The sequence below is a fragment of the Perca fluviatilis genome, chromosome 8 (genome assembly GCF_010015445.1).
Source record: "Perca fluviatilis chromosome 8, GENO_Pfluv_1.0, whole genome shotgun sequence".
Lineage (NCBI taxonomy): Eukaryota > Metazoa > Chordata > Actinopteri > Perciformes > Percidae > Perca > Perca fluviatilis.
Window position 1 is genome coordinate 7,562,902 of NC_053119.1, and position 19,355 is coordinate 7,582,256.

Consider the following 19,355-nt stretch of genomic DNA (forward strand, 5'->3'; position numbering starts at 1 on the left):
TCAACTGCCTCCCTATCATTCACAAAAAAGCAGAAACAGTTCCGGGACATCTAAAGCAAACTTGAAACTTTAATCAGTTTCAGGTTACGCACAGTTTCAGGAGAGGGAGGATTAAAACCTCCAGACATTCCATAAGGGAACAGAGATAACGTGAAGATGCAGTAAGTGTGTCAGAAAAACAGCCCTGTTTTCAGCTTTGTGCATTTTCCAGCTGATCCAAGATTTGATCCTGATTTATTTTTTTTTTTAATTCAGCTTAAGAAGTAGGAGAATTTTCTCAACATAAAAAGGAACACTTCATCCTTCAGTTTATCACAAACATTCAACATCAACACATCTAAATGTGATAATCCAATCACATTTTTGTTTGATGAATAATTATGGTAGCCTGGGAGCCAGACGAATCTGCCGAGCTCATGTTTGGTAACTGGCGATGTCAGGCTATGATTAGGGGGAGAAGATCTACAGTACATGAGTATTTTGTATTAAAGTAAATTTGGGAGTGCAGGTTTAACTTCAGCTTTCAGGTGGACACCAAACTCTGAACAGAAAGTGACACTGATGTACTATGCAACATTGAACTTTCCTAACTGCAACTCAAAAATGCACACACTTGTGTGAACGGTAGAAAGACTGAGGGGAGGTAATCTCTTAGTGCAAAATAAGATAAATATTGATGAACTGATCTTTAGGGCAAACATAAAATTATTTTATTAAATGTGTCCAATTTGTTGTTGAAAGGCACTTGAAAGCAGTAAAAGTTGTTAAATACCCCTAAACTGTTCTTCAATAAAACTTAACAGTGCCTATAATAATATAAGAAACATTCAATTGAGAAAATAAAATTAAAAATGGACAATTACTCCCTGTTCTAATACTGAATGGGACGTGTTCTCTCGGTCTCCCCAGATCTAACCAGAAGCTGAAAGGGATTGAATGAATTCAGCTGCGAATTGTGTGTCTTTTTCCTGCTTATTAAAAAGGGTATTTCTGTGCGTGAGAGACAAGATAAAGCTGAACTTTCGCATGGAGCTGAGGGATGAGGAGAATCGCATAAAGTCAGACTGTTGGTTGCTTGCAATTCTTTTCAACTTTGAGTCATTACTGCTGGGGGACACCAAGGCTACTTGCCTTTGCCTAGAGAAAAGACTGACCTCTGCTGGACATTTACCGTCCTTTGCAGCCAGATAAGAGTTTATCCTATAAAGCAGGGGTCTTCAACGTTTTTTAGGCCAAGGACCCCTTAACTGAAAGATAGACGCAGCAGGGACCCCCTACTACATATATCGTATAAAATTTAGTTGCATATTAAACTGGACCTACAATAATGTGTAGGGTGGCCTAAAGCCTTTACACATACATTTTCACGGTGCATGCAATACTAATATAAGCTTTTAAAATAAATACAAATGTTGGCATATTCATATATTTATACATCATGCTTTAATGTTAAAATGTGGCAAAGTAAATCCTTAAGCTTAACTGTATCTGTGGATGGCTACCTTATCTATAGGCAACATAAAAATATACATATCTTTACTAATAATATGTCAGATTCATGTGTATATATTTTCAGACATATTTTATATTTGACTTTTTTTTTTTTTAAATCATTGAACAATAATTTGGCGGCCCTCCTGCAGCTACTCTGAGGACCCCCTAGGGGTCCCGGACCCCCTGTTAAAGATCTCTGCTATAAAGCATGACATTTCCGAATACTGTTAGTTATGCAGTTATAGATAATGATGGTTCATATCCAAGTACCTTCTATTTTGAGGATTAGTACAAACCAAACTCAATATGCATGCCAAAATCCTTAAAAAGGCCCTGCACATCCTCCCATGCGTTTCCACTTATTCTAGATGATTAGAGACCAGCTCAGTTCAAAGTGTGGCAGGGCTTTGCTGGGAGTTAAGTGATGACACCAAATTCCATGAACAAATAACAATAAGGTACAATTTACAATAAAACTAATATGTAAGTAAGGGACATGTATATCAAGAAAAGTGAACACCCAGAGTCCTGAGAAGGTCTAATTAGACTGACTGTTGAAACATACCTGTTTGGGTGGACTATAGGTACACGACTAACTACAAATTATATATTTTCAGTCAGCATGAAGATAAGAAAATCAATCCACTAGTGGCATATATTTAGGCGTTTTATTAAATTAAGATGTAGACTAAAAAGAGCACCCAACCACTCACCTGCCATATGTTGATATTAAGGGAAGTTCCCCTCTTTTTTTCCCCCAGAGTAGTCTTTGGACAAACAAGATCAAAGCATGAATGTTACACACAAGTTTTTTTATGCTGTCAGTGAAATGTGAAAATATTAAATGTGGACTCAATTCACTTTTACATTTGAGAAATTTGATCTTAAACCTCCGTTACTTGTAATTGTTTTACATAAACTGTATTTTACATTTTATTATCTATCAAATTATCTATCCCAATTGTAAAATGTAAGGCAAAATAACTTATTTTACATAATAATAATAATGCTAATGTATCTATCAAAATACTTTCCCCTAATCGAAAAGTGTTTATTGGCTTTTTTATTTTTGAAGGTCGCCTCTCAATGATCTCTCGAGTCTAAATAAAGGTTGAATGAATGAGTAGAACTAACTAGAAAAATAAATGCAAGGGCTAGCTACCTAGCTAGCATACGATAGTATAAAAGCACTTAACTTTATAGTTTAACCCACTTTGGTTAAACTCCAAATGCTTCTAGATTCAAACCTTGGCTGCAGTCAAGTTATCCGGCTAAGCAGCATAGACTGTTAAAATTTTTTTGCAGGCTAGAATGTTAGCTTACTTTAGCTAACTAGCTAGCTAAATAGCTAACGATTATGTCTGTTACCACATTGTGGCAGTAGCACTAGCAACAAAATCACAGCACGTGATTATTTGGCAGAATTACACGTAGCTTAACCCGAGTTTAACCCGACATCGTTTTAGATTTTAGAACGTTACACCTTTTTACTTGGTATCAGGTGTAAATCTTCTCATACTTATGGTTATGTCAACTGTACATCGACATATTTCTCAGTTAATCTATTTAGCATAGTAACATAGTTTAGTGGCACAACTTCAAAATAGTTTAAATGTTCGAGGTTTGAAATTAAGTACTTTCCGAAGCACCTGTGACTTTTGAAGCTTCGGACATCATCAGTCACGTGATATTCCTCATTTTCGCCCATCTCTATTATGAGTAACATCCGTTAGATAGCGAGCGGCTACACGGAATTAGCTATGGGTAGCTTCATGGATAACGCCTTCCCAGCTGGAGATGAAAGCGACGGCAGCAATGACGAGTGGGACATCGGGTGTCCGGATAAAAAGTCTCCCCGCACTAAGGTGACTTAAGAAAACGTTCTTTATCTTTTCTCTAACATGTTTATGCTAACGTTACGAATACTAGCGCTAACGTTAGAAGCTAGCTAAAGCTAACTTGTTTCTTTTTTTTTTTTAGGTAACGTTAAGGTTAGCCAGGTAACACGCTGCTGTATTTCTTGTTTTGTGGCAAAATAGAAACAAGTTAATAAACAATAAGCTGGCACAAACTAGTTATGTTAAAAAGTAACGGTATTGCAAATTATATTCATACCGTTACACATATAGTCAACATAGTGTTAAGGTTAACGTTAACATTAACATTATAGTAGACGTTGTGCTTACGTTACTCTGCCGCACTTTTTCACCCTTCACGGTCTCCTCATGCAGACGGTTGGCTCAAAGTAGAGCGACAATAACCTTAGGCAAAAACCCTAATTTTGATGTTGGGGCTATTTTGCTACCTTGAATGTCTTTTTCAGACTAGTAAAAACATACAAAATACACACTTAGCTAGGTGTTTATTTTTCTACGCTTTGTCTATTTGCACCTGTGGATTTCTTCTAAATTCACCAAAATGTAGCATTAAATAATGCTTCATTTGCATAAACATACATTTTACGAAAACTTGTAATACAATTATACTAAATGTAAGTAACGTTAACGTCAATTAACTATATTCCCTATTCACTGTGGGTTTTGGAGTGTTAGTTGGTCAAAAAGCATTTTGAAGACATCAACTTGGGTTCTGTGAAATTATAAACGTATATTTCACTATTTTACTAAAAATACTAAAATTGTATCGACTTTGTACAGAGATTAGGCACTACTGAAAAAAAATAGTTAGTTGCATCCCTAAACTTCATTACATTAATTGTGCCACATAAACAGTGTGAACAATATAACACAGTATTTAGAGTGTAGTATTAGTTTGTAGTATGAAATGGGGACATAGCACAGGTAAGATTAGTAGTCTAATACCCTTGGTACTGCACAAAATGACCTTTCTTCTTTGCATTCACATTGGACACCTAAAAGGACAATTGTCAATACCGCTCCCACCTAATAGCAGGAAATATATCTGTTGAATGTTGGTACAACGTTTGATATCCAGTATGGGAACATATTGCTATAGTTACAGTATTTCTGTATCTGTTTCCAAATGGGGAACCTTAATTGTGTGAATGCTGATTTAGCAGATTCATTATTCCACATAATTTTTACATTAGTGGTGTTATTCAACTTGTCAGTGAAATTCATACCAATTTAAAACCATTCCCACATTTCCAACTATTCTCACTACTTCAACTTCTTCTTACAGATTTAAGATATTAATCCAGTTTAGCTTTTAGCAGTTTAGCTATTCAGCATCCATCCACATGCATTTTCTGCAGGAAATGCATTTTCTAGTTTGGACTTATTTTGGTATTTGCTATTTTCTCTCTCAGAGTTATTTGTTTTTTGTAAATTGATACTGATCTTACCCCATTGTTACAGGATTTGGGTGCTGTTGTACCAAATGCTTCAGATAACGTGTCAATGTTGAAAATAGCCATCAGTAAAGGAGACATTAGGACTGTTGAACAGCTGTTGGACAATGGCAAGTACTCTCTTCATTTTCTGTATGACACATCAGCACTTAGACTGTGTGCATGTATTCATTTATTTTATTGCTTTATCCATAGGAATTTCATAGTTAACCTTTAGTAGCAATTAAAAGATATTAGGCCTCATGCAACAACCACTCGTACAAACAGATTTGTTCTTTTGTGGCATGTATGAGTGACCCAGACCGGTTGTACCAGTCAATAAATAGTCAGCCTTTTATAAAGTATAAATGCTAGATTGTTCAGGCTGAAATGATCGATGACAAGTTTGTCCATTTAACAGTTTTTAACATCAAGCAAGTCTTGCATTAAAAGCAAGAGAACTAATAAGAAAATGTCTTGCATGAGGCCCATTGTCTTGTTGTGTGTACATGGTAGATAAGGATGGTTGAATTGGTGAAGGTGACAAACTTTCTAATTCATCAACATTTGTCTAGCGGCTGGTGGTAATTTATCACCCCAATGTGAACAGAAACAGAAAGTGATTGGCTGAAATCAGGTGGGGGAGGAATAACAAAAATTCAAACAGGGAAGTAAAAACAAAACAATTAGAGTGTGTGTGTGTGTGTGTGTGTGTGTGTGTGTGTGTGTGTGTGTGTGTGTGTGTGTGTGTGTGTGTGTGTGTGTGTGTGTGTGTGTGTGTGTGTGTGCTGGAGGGCACTGGGCATTTACTTTTTAATCATTTCATTGCCTTGCTTAATTTGATCCGTTTGGTGTGGACAGGCATTGACATCGAGACCAGGCTTGGCTTTGAATGGACTCCTCTGATGTGTGTCGTCAGTGTGGCTAATTACGACCTGGCAAAACTGCTACTGGACAGAGGGGCCAGTGCCAACTTCAGCAAAGGTCAGGCCATTACGGATGTTTGACTGGGGGGGGGTGTTTATCTTGTTAACCAGACCTTATTCTCACTGAGCTCATGGCGGTGTGGAGAAAATCTTGAGGGAAATGACACCGGAAGGGTACCTCTGGATGGTTAGTTTAGAAAAGTAAGTTCTCCATTTATTTGAATTGTTGGCCATGCGCAATACCACACCGGGGGCATCTCAGAAGCGGAGCGTATTGCCTGCTCGACTCGCAGATTTAGTGACCCTCATTTATGAAATGTGTGTATGACCTAAAACAGGCGTACACGCGCTCTCCCTCAGCTGTTGCCTCGTTCTTACTCATGAAAAAACACGAGTAAAATAAAAGACATTGCATAAACTCTGCTACTGTGTGTTTATTTAAATATAGGTACACCAGGCCTAAGAGATTGCAATATAAGCCTGTATATTACTATTACTATAGCATACATATGTCAAGGGTGTATACAGTGCCTTGCGAAAGTATTTGGCCCCCTTGAACGTTTCGACCTTTTGCCACATTTCAGGCCTCAAACATAAAGATATAAAACTGTAATTTTTTGTGAAGAATCAACAAGTGGGTCCCAATTATGAAGTGGAACGAAATTCATTGGCTATTTCAAACTTTTTTAACAAATAAAAAACTGAAAAAGTGGGGTGCAAAATTATTCAGCCCCTTTACTTTCAGTGCAGCAAACTCTCTCCAGAAGTTCAGTGAGGATCTCTGAATGATCCAATGTTGACCTAAATGACTAATGATGATAAATAGAATCCAGCTGTGTGTAATCAAGTCTCCGTATAAATGCACCTGCTCTGTGATAGTCTCAGAGGTCCGTGTAAAGCGCAGAGAGCATCATGAAGAACAAGGAACACACCAGGCAGGTCCGAGATACTGTTGTGGAGAAGTTTAAAGCTGGATTTGAATAATACAAAAAGATTTCCCAAGCTTAAAAAACCCAAAAGAAGACGGCGCACGGGTAAAAAAAAAAAAAAAAAAAAGAAAAACCCCCCCAAAACAACCCCCCCCCCCCCCCCCCTCTCTTTAATTTTTGCCCCCACCCAGACTGATCAGAGGTGCAGCCAAGAGGCCCATGATCACTCTGGATGAAGTGCAGAGAGATCTACAGGTGAGGTGGGAGACTCTGTCCATAGGACAACAATCAGTCGTATACTGCACAAATCTGGCCTTTATGGAAGAGTGGCAAGAAGAAAGCCATTTCTTAAAGATATCCATAAAAAGTGTTGTTTAAAGTTTGCCAAAAGCCACCTGGGACAGACACACCAAACATGTGGAAGAAGGTGCTGCGTGGTCAGATGAAACCAAAATCGAACTTTTTGGCAACAATGCAAAAACGTTATGTTTGGCGTAAAAGCAACACAGCTCATCACCCTGAACACACCATCCCCACTGTCAAACATGGTGGTGGCAGCATCATGGTTTGGGCCTGCTTTTCTTCAGCAGGGACAGGGGAAGATGGTTAAAATTGATGGGAAGATGGATGGAGCCAAATACAGGACCATTCTGGAAGAAAACCTGATGGAGTTGCAAAAGACCTGAGACTGGAACGGATTTGTCATCCAACAAGACAATGATCCAAAACATAAAGCAAAATCTACAATGGAATGGTTCACAAATAAACCTATCCAGGTGTTAGAATGGCCAAGTCAAAGTCCAGACCTGAATCCAATCGAGAATCTGTGGAAAGAACTGAAAACTGCTGTTCACAAACGCGCTCCATCCAACCTCACTGAGCTCGAGCTGTTTTGCAAGGAGGAATGGGCAAAAATGTCAGTCTCGATGTGCAAAACTGATAGAGACATACACCCAAGCGACTTACAGCTGTATCGCAGCAAAAGGTGGCGCCTACAAAGTATTAACTTAAGGGGGCTGAATAATTTTGCACCTTAATATTTCAGTTTTTTATTTGTTTAAAAGGTTTGAAATATCCAATAAATTTCGTTCCACTTCATGATTGTGTCCCACTTGTTGTTGTTTCTTCACAAAAAATTACAGTTTTATATCTTTATGTTTGAGGCCTGAAATGTGGCAAAAGGTCGAAAAGTTCAAGGGGGCCGAATACTTTCGCAAGGCACTGTAAATTAAATAAACTTCAGCTGGAGTCCGATTTACTACGGCAACAATGCTGACCGCATCAGTGATCTCTTTCCATCCCGCATTCTTTCTACAGCCTTTAATAACAGTTTTCAGGCTGCCAAATAGTACACACGTTGGTGCTAATGAACCTGAGACATCAGGGTTTCAATCTCCACCTCTGAAAAGTGCCGCTTCTCAGCCGGATTACGTCTCACCGTGTCGTAAATTGCAGGGGCGAGGCCTCAAAACCGAGAATATATTGGGGCGTGATATTTAAATTACGATCGTTTCCAGCCGCTGCATTTATCAATGTACGACCATTCTTACGCTCTGATTGGTGTGATACGAACGTTTCATAACTCACACGTGGAGCCTGTTGGAAGATGATTTCTGCGCTCATATCTGCACTGGTTTCTACGTTAGGTTGATAAATGAGGACCATTGTCTCTACAAGTACTTGAAAGAACAATCGCATGTTTATTAAGCTAGTATCCACCTCCCACTCCAAGCACTCCTGTAATTAAACTCCATGCCTTCTCTTTTCGGGCGTCGTCCTTATAAAAAGGATCTCTGATGTCTTTTTTTCCACCTCTAAGATGAATCTCTCGTCGTCCATGTTGTTGTAGAGGAGACATATACAACATTGGGGGGTTCCCTTTGGTAAATTGACTGGAAGATCTTGCTTTTTCACTTCCTGCCTGGCTGGCCGAACGCCCCGCGGCTCACGTGATAACAGACCTGGCGCGTATCTTTAGCGGAGCGGAGAGCCGCTTCACGCACGCGTCTGGATGTGTAACTCAACTTGGCTCACAGGAAAGGCACCATATACCGTAAAGGTAAATAGACAGCACTTATCTAGAATATTTAAGCTGAGAGCAGAACTATACAATCCACTTTACTACACCTCTTATTCCCTTAGTCTCTCATCCCTTTGCATTATATTTATAGTCTGTTGACTTTAAATTGATTACAGAATATAACTTGATTGATTGTTTGGTTGCCGCCTATGTAAATGACAAATGCCTAAAGAGATACAAGTCAGACTGGTGTACCCAAAACGTATATAATTCTGTAACATGTCCTTGGGTTTCGTGAAAGGCTTAATAAAAGTTATTATTATATGAAAGATACTGTCTTACAGCACAAAAAACTAATACAAATGCTAACAGGACATAAGTGTAGCTCAGTAGTCGATAAAGGCCAACCAAAAGTTATGTGCCTCTAAAAGGGCAGTACATATAAAATAAAACCTTACAAATAAACAATTGTAAAAACCTGTGAAATTAAACCTTTACAATTAATGCCAAAAATACAGTGGTGCTTGTACGTTTAGGAACCCATGCTAAAGTTGACTAAAAAGAGGAATAAAAAAAATCATCTTTTGAAAATTGATCTTAATGCCTTAATTAAAACAATGAGGAAAAATCCAACCTTTAAGGACACCAATTTTCTTTGTGAATAAATAATGTATTGTAAATAAATAAATGTTCTTCCTTAAAATACAGGGGGCATAAGTGAGTACATCCCTATGTTAAATTCCCATAGAGGCAGGCAGATTTTTATTTTTAAAGGCCAGTTATATCATGGATCCAGGATACTATGCATCCTGATAAAGTTCCCTTGGCCTTTGGAATTAAAATAGCCCCCCCACATCATCACATAGCCTTCACCATACCTAGAGATTGGCATGGGGTACTTTCCATAAAATCATCTCTCAATGCAAATCAAACCAGCTATTAGGCTAACTGAAATAAAACCATGTAAAACCAAGAAAATTGGTGTTCTTAAAGGTTGGATTTTTTTAATCAATTTCCAAAAGATGTTTTTTTTTATTCCTCTTTTTAGTCAACTTTAGCATGGTTATGTAAACTTATGAGCACCACTGTACAACCTGTGTCTTAGAAAAAGAAGACAAGCAAGTATCAAAGTTTCACAGTGGTGGTCATAAGTTTACAAAGAGGAATAAAAAAAAATCTCTATCACCCTCTAAATCATTCTATAGAGCATTTTGGCATGTGTAACTGGTCACTCCAAACATTTTTTAGACAACTAAAAACACCAAATATGAATTTGGTTTAAACTGGTTCCAAAGATGAAGAAATTACTGGAATTCCTTCTATTTTTGTTGGTTGATATCATAATATACAGTACGTGTAGGTTCCACTGATCTATCTGTGATCCCTCACGCACAACTTTACAGAAAAAAAACTAGGGCAGATAGTTTGATTAGGCAACACCATTACATTGCTGCCTTCCAGGCTTGGATATCAAACAACCATACCTAATCCTCCTGACGGGCCCTGCTGCGTTGGTGTCGAGCTATCCTTCCCTGTGGCACCTTTTTTCAATTTCCTCACCTGCTACAGCCAAGGACCAGGGGACCATTCAAGCCTTTGCACCAATATGCTTCATCTGACATTACTTAATGGTGATGACGCCAAAGAGGAACTCTTGCAGAAACACATCGCGGATCCTTTGAGTTGTTTTTAGTTCATGCACACTGCAACCTCATCCCTAAGCAAGATAAATCGAAGGCATCTGTTGGATCGAGGTCAGTCTGTGTAAAATAAGCATGGGGGAAGAACTCTTCCATGTTAAGAAGTCTGCACATAAAACATGAATCCTGTTGAGAAAATGAAGTTACAGATCCCCCAAAAATGTTAAATGTTTTGCCGTTAGGTCAGTAATGCACAACTCCACTTCAGTCAGAACAAGTTTAATTTTGTCACGCTGAATGATCAGTCTACGGTCAAAGGGATATTGTCAGGGAAATGTAATTCAGATTCTTTAAACTCTTGGCAGATTGTAATGTTGGTAATATTGCAATGGAGCTCATACTGTTATAGTTACTGTAACTGTTGACTCAAATCAGTAGTGATAACGAGATTAAATGGCTGGTAGATTTTGATTTTCAAATGAGCGGAGGAGCAATATCTGGATAAGTTGTCACTGATTGTTGGGCAGTTTAACTTTATGCAAATGTACAGTAAAACTGTTAAGCAATTGTTTATTGAAGGGTATTTTTAATCACCTCATATTACCGCAGTTATTTCTGAAACCTACGTTAATTTAATAGATTAGTCAATAGACACCAATTTTTTGTGTGGTGTGTAAAATGTACTAAATAAAATAGGATATATAGGTTTGTGAATTATTTTTAGAACTGAAATTAATTTTTGTTATTACAGTACCATTGGATAAGGCATGGGGGCGCCCTGGTAGCTAACCTGGTTGAGAGGCACCCTAAGTACAGTGGCTCAGTTCTTGCAGCAGCGGCCCAACATGCGGTCCTTTGTCCTCTCCCCCCCCCCCTCCCCTTTTGTGTCTTCAGCTGTCCTCTCAAATAATGGCCTAAAATGCCCAGAAAAATAATCCTTAAAAATATTTTTTTTAATAAAGCGTAGAGGGAAGTTTAAGAGTTTTTAGGTATATACGTTTTGGTTTAGTACAAAATACTGCAAATTCATGATGATTGTTAGTCAAAGAACGCTGCATACGGATAAGCATATAACTTTTGCCATGACTAACGGAGGTGAAAGCAAATTTTAGATCAGTTAAGTATTTTTTTTTTTTTTTTTTTTATCATTCCTGTCACTGTTGCCAGTGCAGTTACAATAAATTATTCTGAGAACACTGCATTCTTAATCCAATAGAAACCCTCCCGTAGCCCCTGGACGTCCCCAGACCCAAGTTTGGAACCACAGCACTGGTCATGCTGTTGATATCTGATGTCAATTAATTCTCAGTCCAGAATGTCGAGTTGAACTGTGTGTGTGACTGATTTCACATGGTCTCGGCATCTGATGCTTGAGGCAGGTGAAGGAAATAATTAAACAGAAGGATGACGTGTGGTCACGTACTGCTGGCGTTTGTTAAAGCAGCGAGGCTGAGCGGAGGAATGCACGAGTGACCAGTCACAAATTCTCAGATGTATTTACTCCAGTTCTCTGTAGACACAAACTAGGCAGTCTGGTTTACACGCACACACAAATAGTATAAACACACACACACTTGCAAACAGATATAGAGCCAAACATGCACAGCCACAAAGACACAGGAAACCATATACAGACGCAGAGGCCTAGGTATGCCTACACAAGTACACACATAGATACTATGATACACACAAGTTGGAGACTCAGTCATTGGTGGAACAAAACAGGAATTGAGTGCATTGCCATGGGTCTCAGACAGGTCTTATCAGAATAAGATAAGGAAACAACTCCTCTGAAGGCACTCGGTCCCATAAAGGCCGCCACACTTCCTGATGCCAGATAAACCGCTATCCATCTCCATCACCAGGTTATCGTCCAGATTTTTTTATTTTCCTGCATGGTGTATGACTTCATTCTGATGGGGGGGAAGGTACGCCTCTTTTGCTAGATAGCAACTACCGTAACCAATATACGTCATCATTTTCCAAAAACAAACACATTTGGAGCTACAAGAACATACGGATGGTCTTAAACTGACCAAAAGATTAAAGAAACCCTTCCATAATAGACATGCTACTTCTCATTTTAAGTAAGTCATGAAGCATTTTAGCTTTAAAAACGGCTCATAAAATGGTGACCTAAGTCACTAGGACTGAACAAAAGCTTCCTCTAGATTTTTACCAGCTACAAGAATATAGTTGTCCTCTTGGCCATCACTGGACTATCTGCCAAGTTTTATTGGTAAAATCTATATGACGTATGTCCATATAACTGCACCAATAAAAGGATAAGCATGTTTACTTTCAACCAGAAAAAAAATATCCTAACTTCCACACACAGGTGGATTTTGATGGCAGCAGTATTTTTTTGTTATTCCTGCCTGAGGGCTGTGTAAATTGCAAACAAAAAACTATGAAAAGCAAACCAGCATTTGCCTTTTTATTGTTAATGCTATTTTTCTTCTTAATTGAAAACTCTTCATAGCTCCGTGAATTGTAGCCCACTTGTTACCTTTTCTATGAAGTTTTTTTCTTAAACCTTTTTTTTAATAGTTGGTGCAAATCTAAATGTTTGTTTAAATGAAATTGAATGTAAAATTGTGATGATGCATTTCCACACTGTGTTCTTGTCCACAGATCATTGGACGGTGCTCATGGCCAGCTGCACAGCATCTGGCAGTGAAGACAAAATTGCTCGCTGTGTGGAACTTCTGCTATCCAGAAATGCTGATCCCAACATGGTGGACAGGTGAGGGGGTGAGAGGGTTGTACAGATGGGTTTCAGTTCAATATGTTTGTAGGATTCTCAGCACAGTACGCACTGTGACACCCCTGTTGATGTTGGCAAAATAAAAACTTTTTAGAGTTGACTTGAACATGGGGAGAAAAAAAACAGAGGTGCTTGATCGGATTTCCTTTGATGGTTCTCGTTATGTTTTGCTGCCATGTGGTAGCATTATGCACCGCAGCGCTCCATACACTGTGTATATTTGTGTGTTTTTGTTTGGAATATCCTGTTATGGCATGTGCATGTACAGACGGGTATCAGACAGACAGACAAACAAACACACGTAAGGAGCAGGCATGAGGATTTTAGAAGCTTTTTTTTTACAAGCTTGGATGCAATCCAGTAAGCATGATTTTGGGAATTTGTAGTTCAAAAGTGACCCAGGCGTCTAAGTTACAGAACCAGGCTAAAGTTGTTCAAATGTATAATTTCTTTAGGCATGCATACAACAGTGGTTTTAACACCATTGTTGTTAAACATTAAAATATAGTATTTTTAACCTGGATGTTAAAATGTCATTTGACTGCACATCGCAAGTTCATGCTTAACCACTAGTTACCAGCTATCCATCAAAACCAAGTAAACTTTTGTTCTGATATGTTTTGTCCATCATTATTAATGCATTTGATTGTAAAAATATACATCGCCTTTGTGCATTCTTTAAAAATCATCTTGGAATTCATCTTCCCTCCGAAACTAGTTTTTAACAGAATAAAGCGTAATACTATGGTGAATTTTGCCATAAAGGCAAACAAGATAATTTCTGTCTTGCCTACAAATTTTTCAATTTCATCTATAGCGTCAAATCATAACAGACGTTATCTTAAGACACTTTACAGATAGAGTAGGTCTAGACCACACTCTCTATAATTTACAGAGACCCAACAATTCCTCCAAGACCAATTGCAGTTATTGCAAATGAGAAAAATTGGGGTAAGCTTCATTTTGGATCTATAAGTTCATGTGAAATCACACTAGAAAATATCCTTGTTCAAGTAGTAAGTTGCATCCATCCGTTCAATCCATACAATTTTGACTTCCGTTCGGCCGTCACTGACAAGACAGACAGCAGCCAGGCAACAATTACTTCACCAAACTGACTTACGTCAGAAATATCATCAAAACTATTGATCTCACAAAATAGTAGACTGCACGAAAATTCACATGGGTGTCTCTTTGTTTGTGTGGTTGCAAACATTTGTAATAATGGAAACGAATTGGAAGAGTGACCGAGTGAAACACTTACAAAACAATGGTGGTGTTTATTGCCCTACAACATTCCAAAGCAGCCATGGGCTGAATCTCACTTCCCTTAAATTGCATTCATAGTTCCTCCACTTGCTTCCCTTCCTCGCGTCTTAGTCCGTCCCACCGATGAAGCATGGGAGAGACGTAGGAAATCATGCGAGGATAGAGGAAACGAGGAAATGTGTTTTCAGAGGGATGAGACCTCTTTTTCCTCTGAAGCGTCGACGTTCGTCAGCTGTATGGTCAGAGTTAGCAACGGGAAGGCTGCTCTTGTGTATCCTCGCTCATAGCTCCTCGGAGATCCCTCCTCGATCCTCAGGGCAGGAAAGAAAGCTTTGAGACAGTCTTCACGATCAGGCCCAGAACAACTTCTGGTTCAACTGAGAAGCTGTCAAATAAGAGAAGTGAGATTCAGCCATGTTGACAGGTAAGTTGTCATAGAGGTTTCTTTTGCATTTTTAATACTATTTCACTATACAAATTGGCACTTGTGTGTTTGGGATCCATCAGCCATTGCAGCCAGCAGATATAACCTTTGGTTCCCTGTCCTGGTGAGGAAGAATGAAAAATTCCATCTTGTGGAAAAGAATGAAGGGAGGTCATTCTCAAAGCACTTTTACTGTTACCATCTGTGGATTTTTGGCACGTCAAAGGGAGGATGCAGCCCCCAGCGGCTTTCTTGTTTAGCTTTCCCTAATCCCCTGCCACTCTGACACTGCCAGTATGCCATTACATGCACGACACACACAGGCTGAAACCCTGTGATGACACACATGGACATGCTGTAGCGTTGGGAAATTGGTTGGTTCCTTCCCAGACAAAATATTTAAAGCAAGGTAACAAGACACAGGAGGATGCAGATGAGGGGAGGTGGTGAGGAGGAGGGGCCAACAGCCCCCAACATCAAGAGCAAAAGAAGAATATGAGGTTCATGTGGGTGCAGGGGATAAACCTCCTCCTCCTCCTCATCGCCTCTTACGTCTGAATATCAAACCAAAGATTAACACCAGCTGCTCATCCCTCCAATGTAGTGTAAACAACCATTCTCTGTCATCTCTCAAAGTCCTGCAGGAGCAAGATGTGGGGTCCATTGCCTCCATGTGTCCCTTTTTTTTTCACCTTCACTATACTGATCTGCGTTGACCATAGTTGCATGCATTGTGCACATACAGTAGGTAAATGTGCAGGGGGGTTGTTCTGAGACGTTTGCATGGCTTTTATACTTTTGTACAGATTTTGGGTATACCGTATTTACAATACTTTTCCTCTCAGCTTCAAACTTGCCTCCCAACAGGAGTTGGATCAACCAATTAGCTTACTGAATGTGCAGGTTTGCACGGTGTGTTGCTGAGATTTGGGAGGTGTTTGTGAATCTCTGCGACTTATGGTTACTCATAATACCCTTTGCTGCTTAGGTCTGCAGAGACATTTGCAGAAGCATAACTCCAGCTTAGACTTTCATAACCTTCTGCTTTGGAATGTCAAAAAGGCCACAACCTTTTGATGATAAGGGTATCAATACCTATATACACTCACCTAAAGGATTATTAGGAACACCCTACTAATACTGTGTTTGACCCCCCTTTCTGCCTTAATTCTTTGTGGCATTGATTCAACAAGGTGCTGGAAGCATTCTTTAGAAATGTTGGCCCATATTGATAGGATAGCATCTTGCAGTTGATGGAGATTTGTGGGATGCACATCCAGGGCACGAAGCTCCCATTCCACCACATCCCAAAGATGTTCTATTAGGTTGAGATCAGGTGACTGTGGGGGGCCATTTTAGTACAGTGAACTCATTGTCATGTTCAAGAAACCAATTTGAAATGATTCGAGCCATGTGACATGGTGCATTATCCTGCTGGAAGTAGCCATCAGATGATGGGTACATGGTGGTCATAAAGGGATGGACATGGTCAGAAACAATGCTCAGGTAGGCTGTGGCATTTAAACGATGCCCAGTTGGTACTAAGGGGCCTAAAGTGTGCCAAGAAAACATTCCCCACACCATTACACCACCACCACCACCAGCCTGCACAGTGGTAACAGGGCATGACTGATCCATGTTCTCATTCTGTTAAACGCCAAATTCTGACTCTAACATCTGAAGGTCTCAACAGAAATCGAGACTCCTCAAACCAGGCAACATTTTTACAGTCTTCAACTGTCCAATTTGGGTGAGCTCGTGCAAATTGTAGCCTCATTTTCCTATTTTTAGTGGAGATTAGGGATGCACCGAAATGAAAATTCTTGGCCGAAACCGGAAACCGAAAAAGAGGAAACCAAGACCGAAAACCGAAACACCGAAAGAAATTATGCCAATTATTAGTACCATTGCATTTATGGCTATGACTGTGTACTAACTCTACTAAAATCAAGGCATTGCAATTGTATAAATTAATATTAAAGTTTAATTCAAAAAATATCTAGCAGAAATGTGTAGTCACATACAGTATATAGTAGCCTAAGAACAGAAAAGCTTACCTATTGTTATTTGTGGCACTTTCTTGCAGGATTTCACTGAACATATCGGACAACTAGGGTGCATGCCCCTCACCTGGTGCAGAGAGACGAGTCTTTGTTTCTGCGCTCTGATCTCCTCCTGCGCTGGGCGCTGCTCCGTGCGCTGCTCCATTTCCGTCTCCACGCAGGTTCTCCGCATCCATCGCGGCCTGGATCATTTCTCGTGCGCCCTGCTTTATTTCCGCATCCAAGTAATGGTCTTTATAACGCGGATCAAGTACAGTCGCGGTGAAGAGCAGAGGATCCGAACAGATCTCACTGAAACGTGTGCTGACAGACTCTAAGAGCGTACTTTTCATTGTTTTCACTCCGTGGTCCGTCTCAACCTCTTTGCTTAGGAGACGCTTTGCAGGTGGAAAGGATCGGGTACGGACACACGTGCAGGTCGCGGTTTCTGTTTGCGTCATCACAACATTTCGGCCGTATTGTTTCGGTGATAAAAGTATTTCGGCCGAAAATGCCCTTTTGGGCCATTTTCAGTGGCCGAATATTCGGTGCATCCCTAGTGGAGATGAGTGGTACCCGGTGGAGTCTTCTGCTAGTGTAGCCCATCCGCCTCAAGGTTGTGAGTGTTGTGGCTTCACAAATGCTTTGCTGCATACCTCGGTTGTAACGAGTCAAAGTTGATCTTCGATCAGCTGGAATCAGTCTGCCCATTCTCCTCTGACCTCTAGCATCAACAAGGCATTTTCGCCCAGAGGACTGCAGCATACTGGATGTTTTTCCTTTTTCAGACCATTCTTTTGTAAACCCTAGAAATGATTGTGCGTGAAAATCCCAGTAACTGAGCAGATTGTGAAATACTCAAACCAGCCCATCTGGCACCAACAACCATGCTGCGCTCAAAGTTGCTTAGATCCCCTTTCTTTCCCATTCTGACATTCAGTTTGGATTTCAGGAGATTGTCTAGACCTGGACCACACCCCTAAATGCATTGAAGCAACTGCCATGTGATTGGTTGATTGAATAATTGCATTAATGAGAAATCTTACAGGAGTTCCTAATAATCGTGTGTGTGTGTGTGTGTGTGTGTGTGTGTGTGTGTGTGTGTGTGTGTGTGTGTGTGTGTGTGTGTGTGTGTGTGTGTGTGTGTGTGTGTGTGTGTGTGTGTGTGTGTGTGTGTGTGTGTGTGTGTGTGTGTGTGTGTGTGTGTGTGTGTGTGTGTGTGTCAGCCAGCAAAATGTAAATGTTTTATGTATCTTTTTTCTTCTAACTCTAAAAAGTAATGGAAACACTGAGTCCGGGCCTGTATTGATATGGACACACACAGAGCTGTAGACTGGAAGACTTGACATGGACTTGAGTGTTGTAAGACTTATGAAGTTCATGGCGGTGTGGTGCTGCTGAAAAAATATTGGGGAAACAATAGAATTTGGCGTTATTTTTGGCCTGGCGGGGGTTCTTGTTGGCCTGGCGGCCTTGTCTTATACAAACTGAAACACTGCAGTTTGCAAGGCCTGTATTAAGACGGATTTTAAAGAAAAATGGTTGTCTTTTGAATGAAGCATTCGGACACCTGAAAGAATTGATCTTGACTTTCAGTTTGCTTATGAAGACTTGACTTGGACTTGAGACCTAATGTATAGTTCTACTAGATAGTTTGGCAACATCATCCATGTGCAAAATAACCACTGTGCAGAATAATCATTAACCTCTAATGATCAGGTAGAATATTATTAATTGTACAGTGGTAGTTGTAGAAAAGTTGTCACTGCACAAGACAAAAAATGATCATCGCTGGCATTAAATTAGCTAGTAATGTACTGTCATGCTTAATTTGCTTATTATTATTATATTGTTAGTCAATATATCTTTTCAAGCATGTATACTGTACATGTAGTCATTGTGGAAGCCATTTTTAGATGTATTGTGTTTGCCTTGGCACTGGGAGTCAGGTGTTTCTGGAAGTCAGTCTTCTCGCTGTCCTGAGGCCAAGAACGATGTTTACTCTGAATTGTCTGCGTAACGATTAGCTATTGGTCTGTTTGGGGACTGGCCAAATCTCACAGTCCGAAGGACACACACACACAAAACAAACTGAAACAGTATGTGAGTGACCTTGGTACCTGTCTCATAGCAAAACCACCCTTGGGAAATTCAGTGGTGCAGGACATAAAAGCTGAAATGAATGACACTACCTATCCCGTCCTCCTGGGTCAAGGAGGAATTGACTGATGGGTGCAGATGAGTGTGAATAAAGAAATTGTCATACACATCATAGCCATTGTTTTTATTTGTTTGAGTTCACATAGAACATTAACTTTGGATGTCTTGTAATTTATTAAAGGATGATGTCCCCACTGACGTCCCATACAGATTCACACCTCTTATACAAACATCACCTCGGTCTAGGAGCATTTTCAGTTCAAGATAATTTATTAGTACAAAAGTCAACACTTCTATTGCTAACACATGAATAAAGACAACACCAATAAATCTCAACTCAGAGTGATAAAGCAAAAAAGGCTCTACTGTAAATG

General features: G+C 39.7%; 1 protein-coding gene across 1 annotated transcript in view; it reads left to right on the forward strand.

Annotated features, from left to right (window-relative positions):
- Nucleotides 1-2,899: 2,899 nt before the first annotated feature.
- The window catches only part of asz1 (ankyrin repeat, SAM and basic leucine zipper domain containing 1), a 32,322-nt gene continuing 15,866 nt past the window's right edge, over nt 2,900-19,355 (forward strand). Inside the window, exons 1-4 of the mRNA XM_039809877.1 lie at nt 2,900-3,359; nt 4,833-4,935; nt 5,666-5,788; nt 12,954-13,065. Of these exons, the coding sequence (XP_039665811.1) occupies nt 3,255-3,359; nt 4,833-4,935; nt 5,666-5,788; nt 12,954-13,065 (443 nt within the window). The 5' untranslated portion in view covers nt 2,900-3,254. The remainder of the gene's footprint in view (nt 3,360-4,832; nt 4,936-5,665; nt 5,789-12,953; nt 13,066-19,355) is intronic.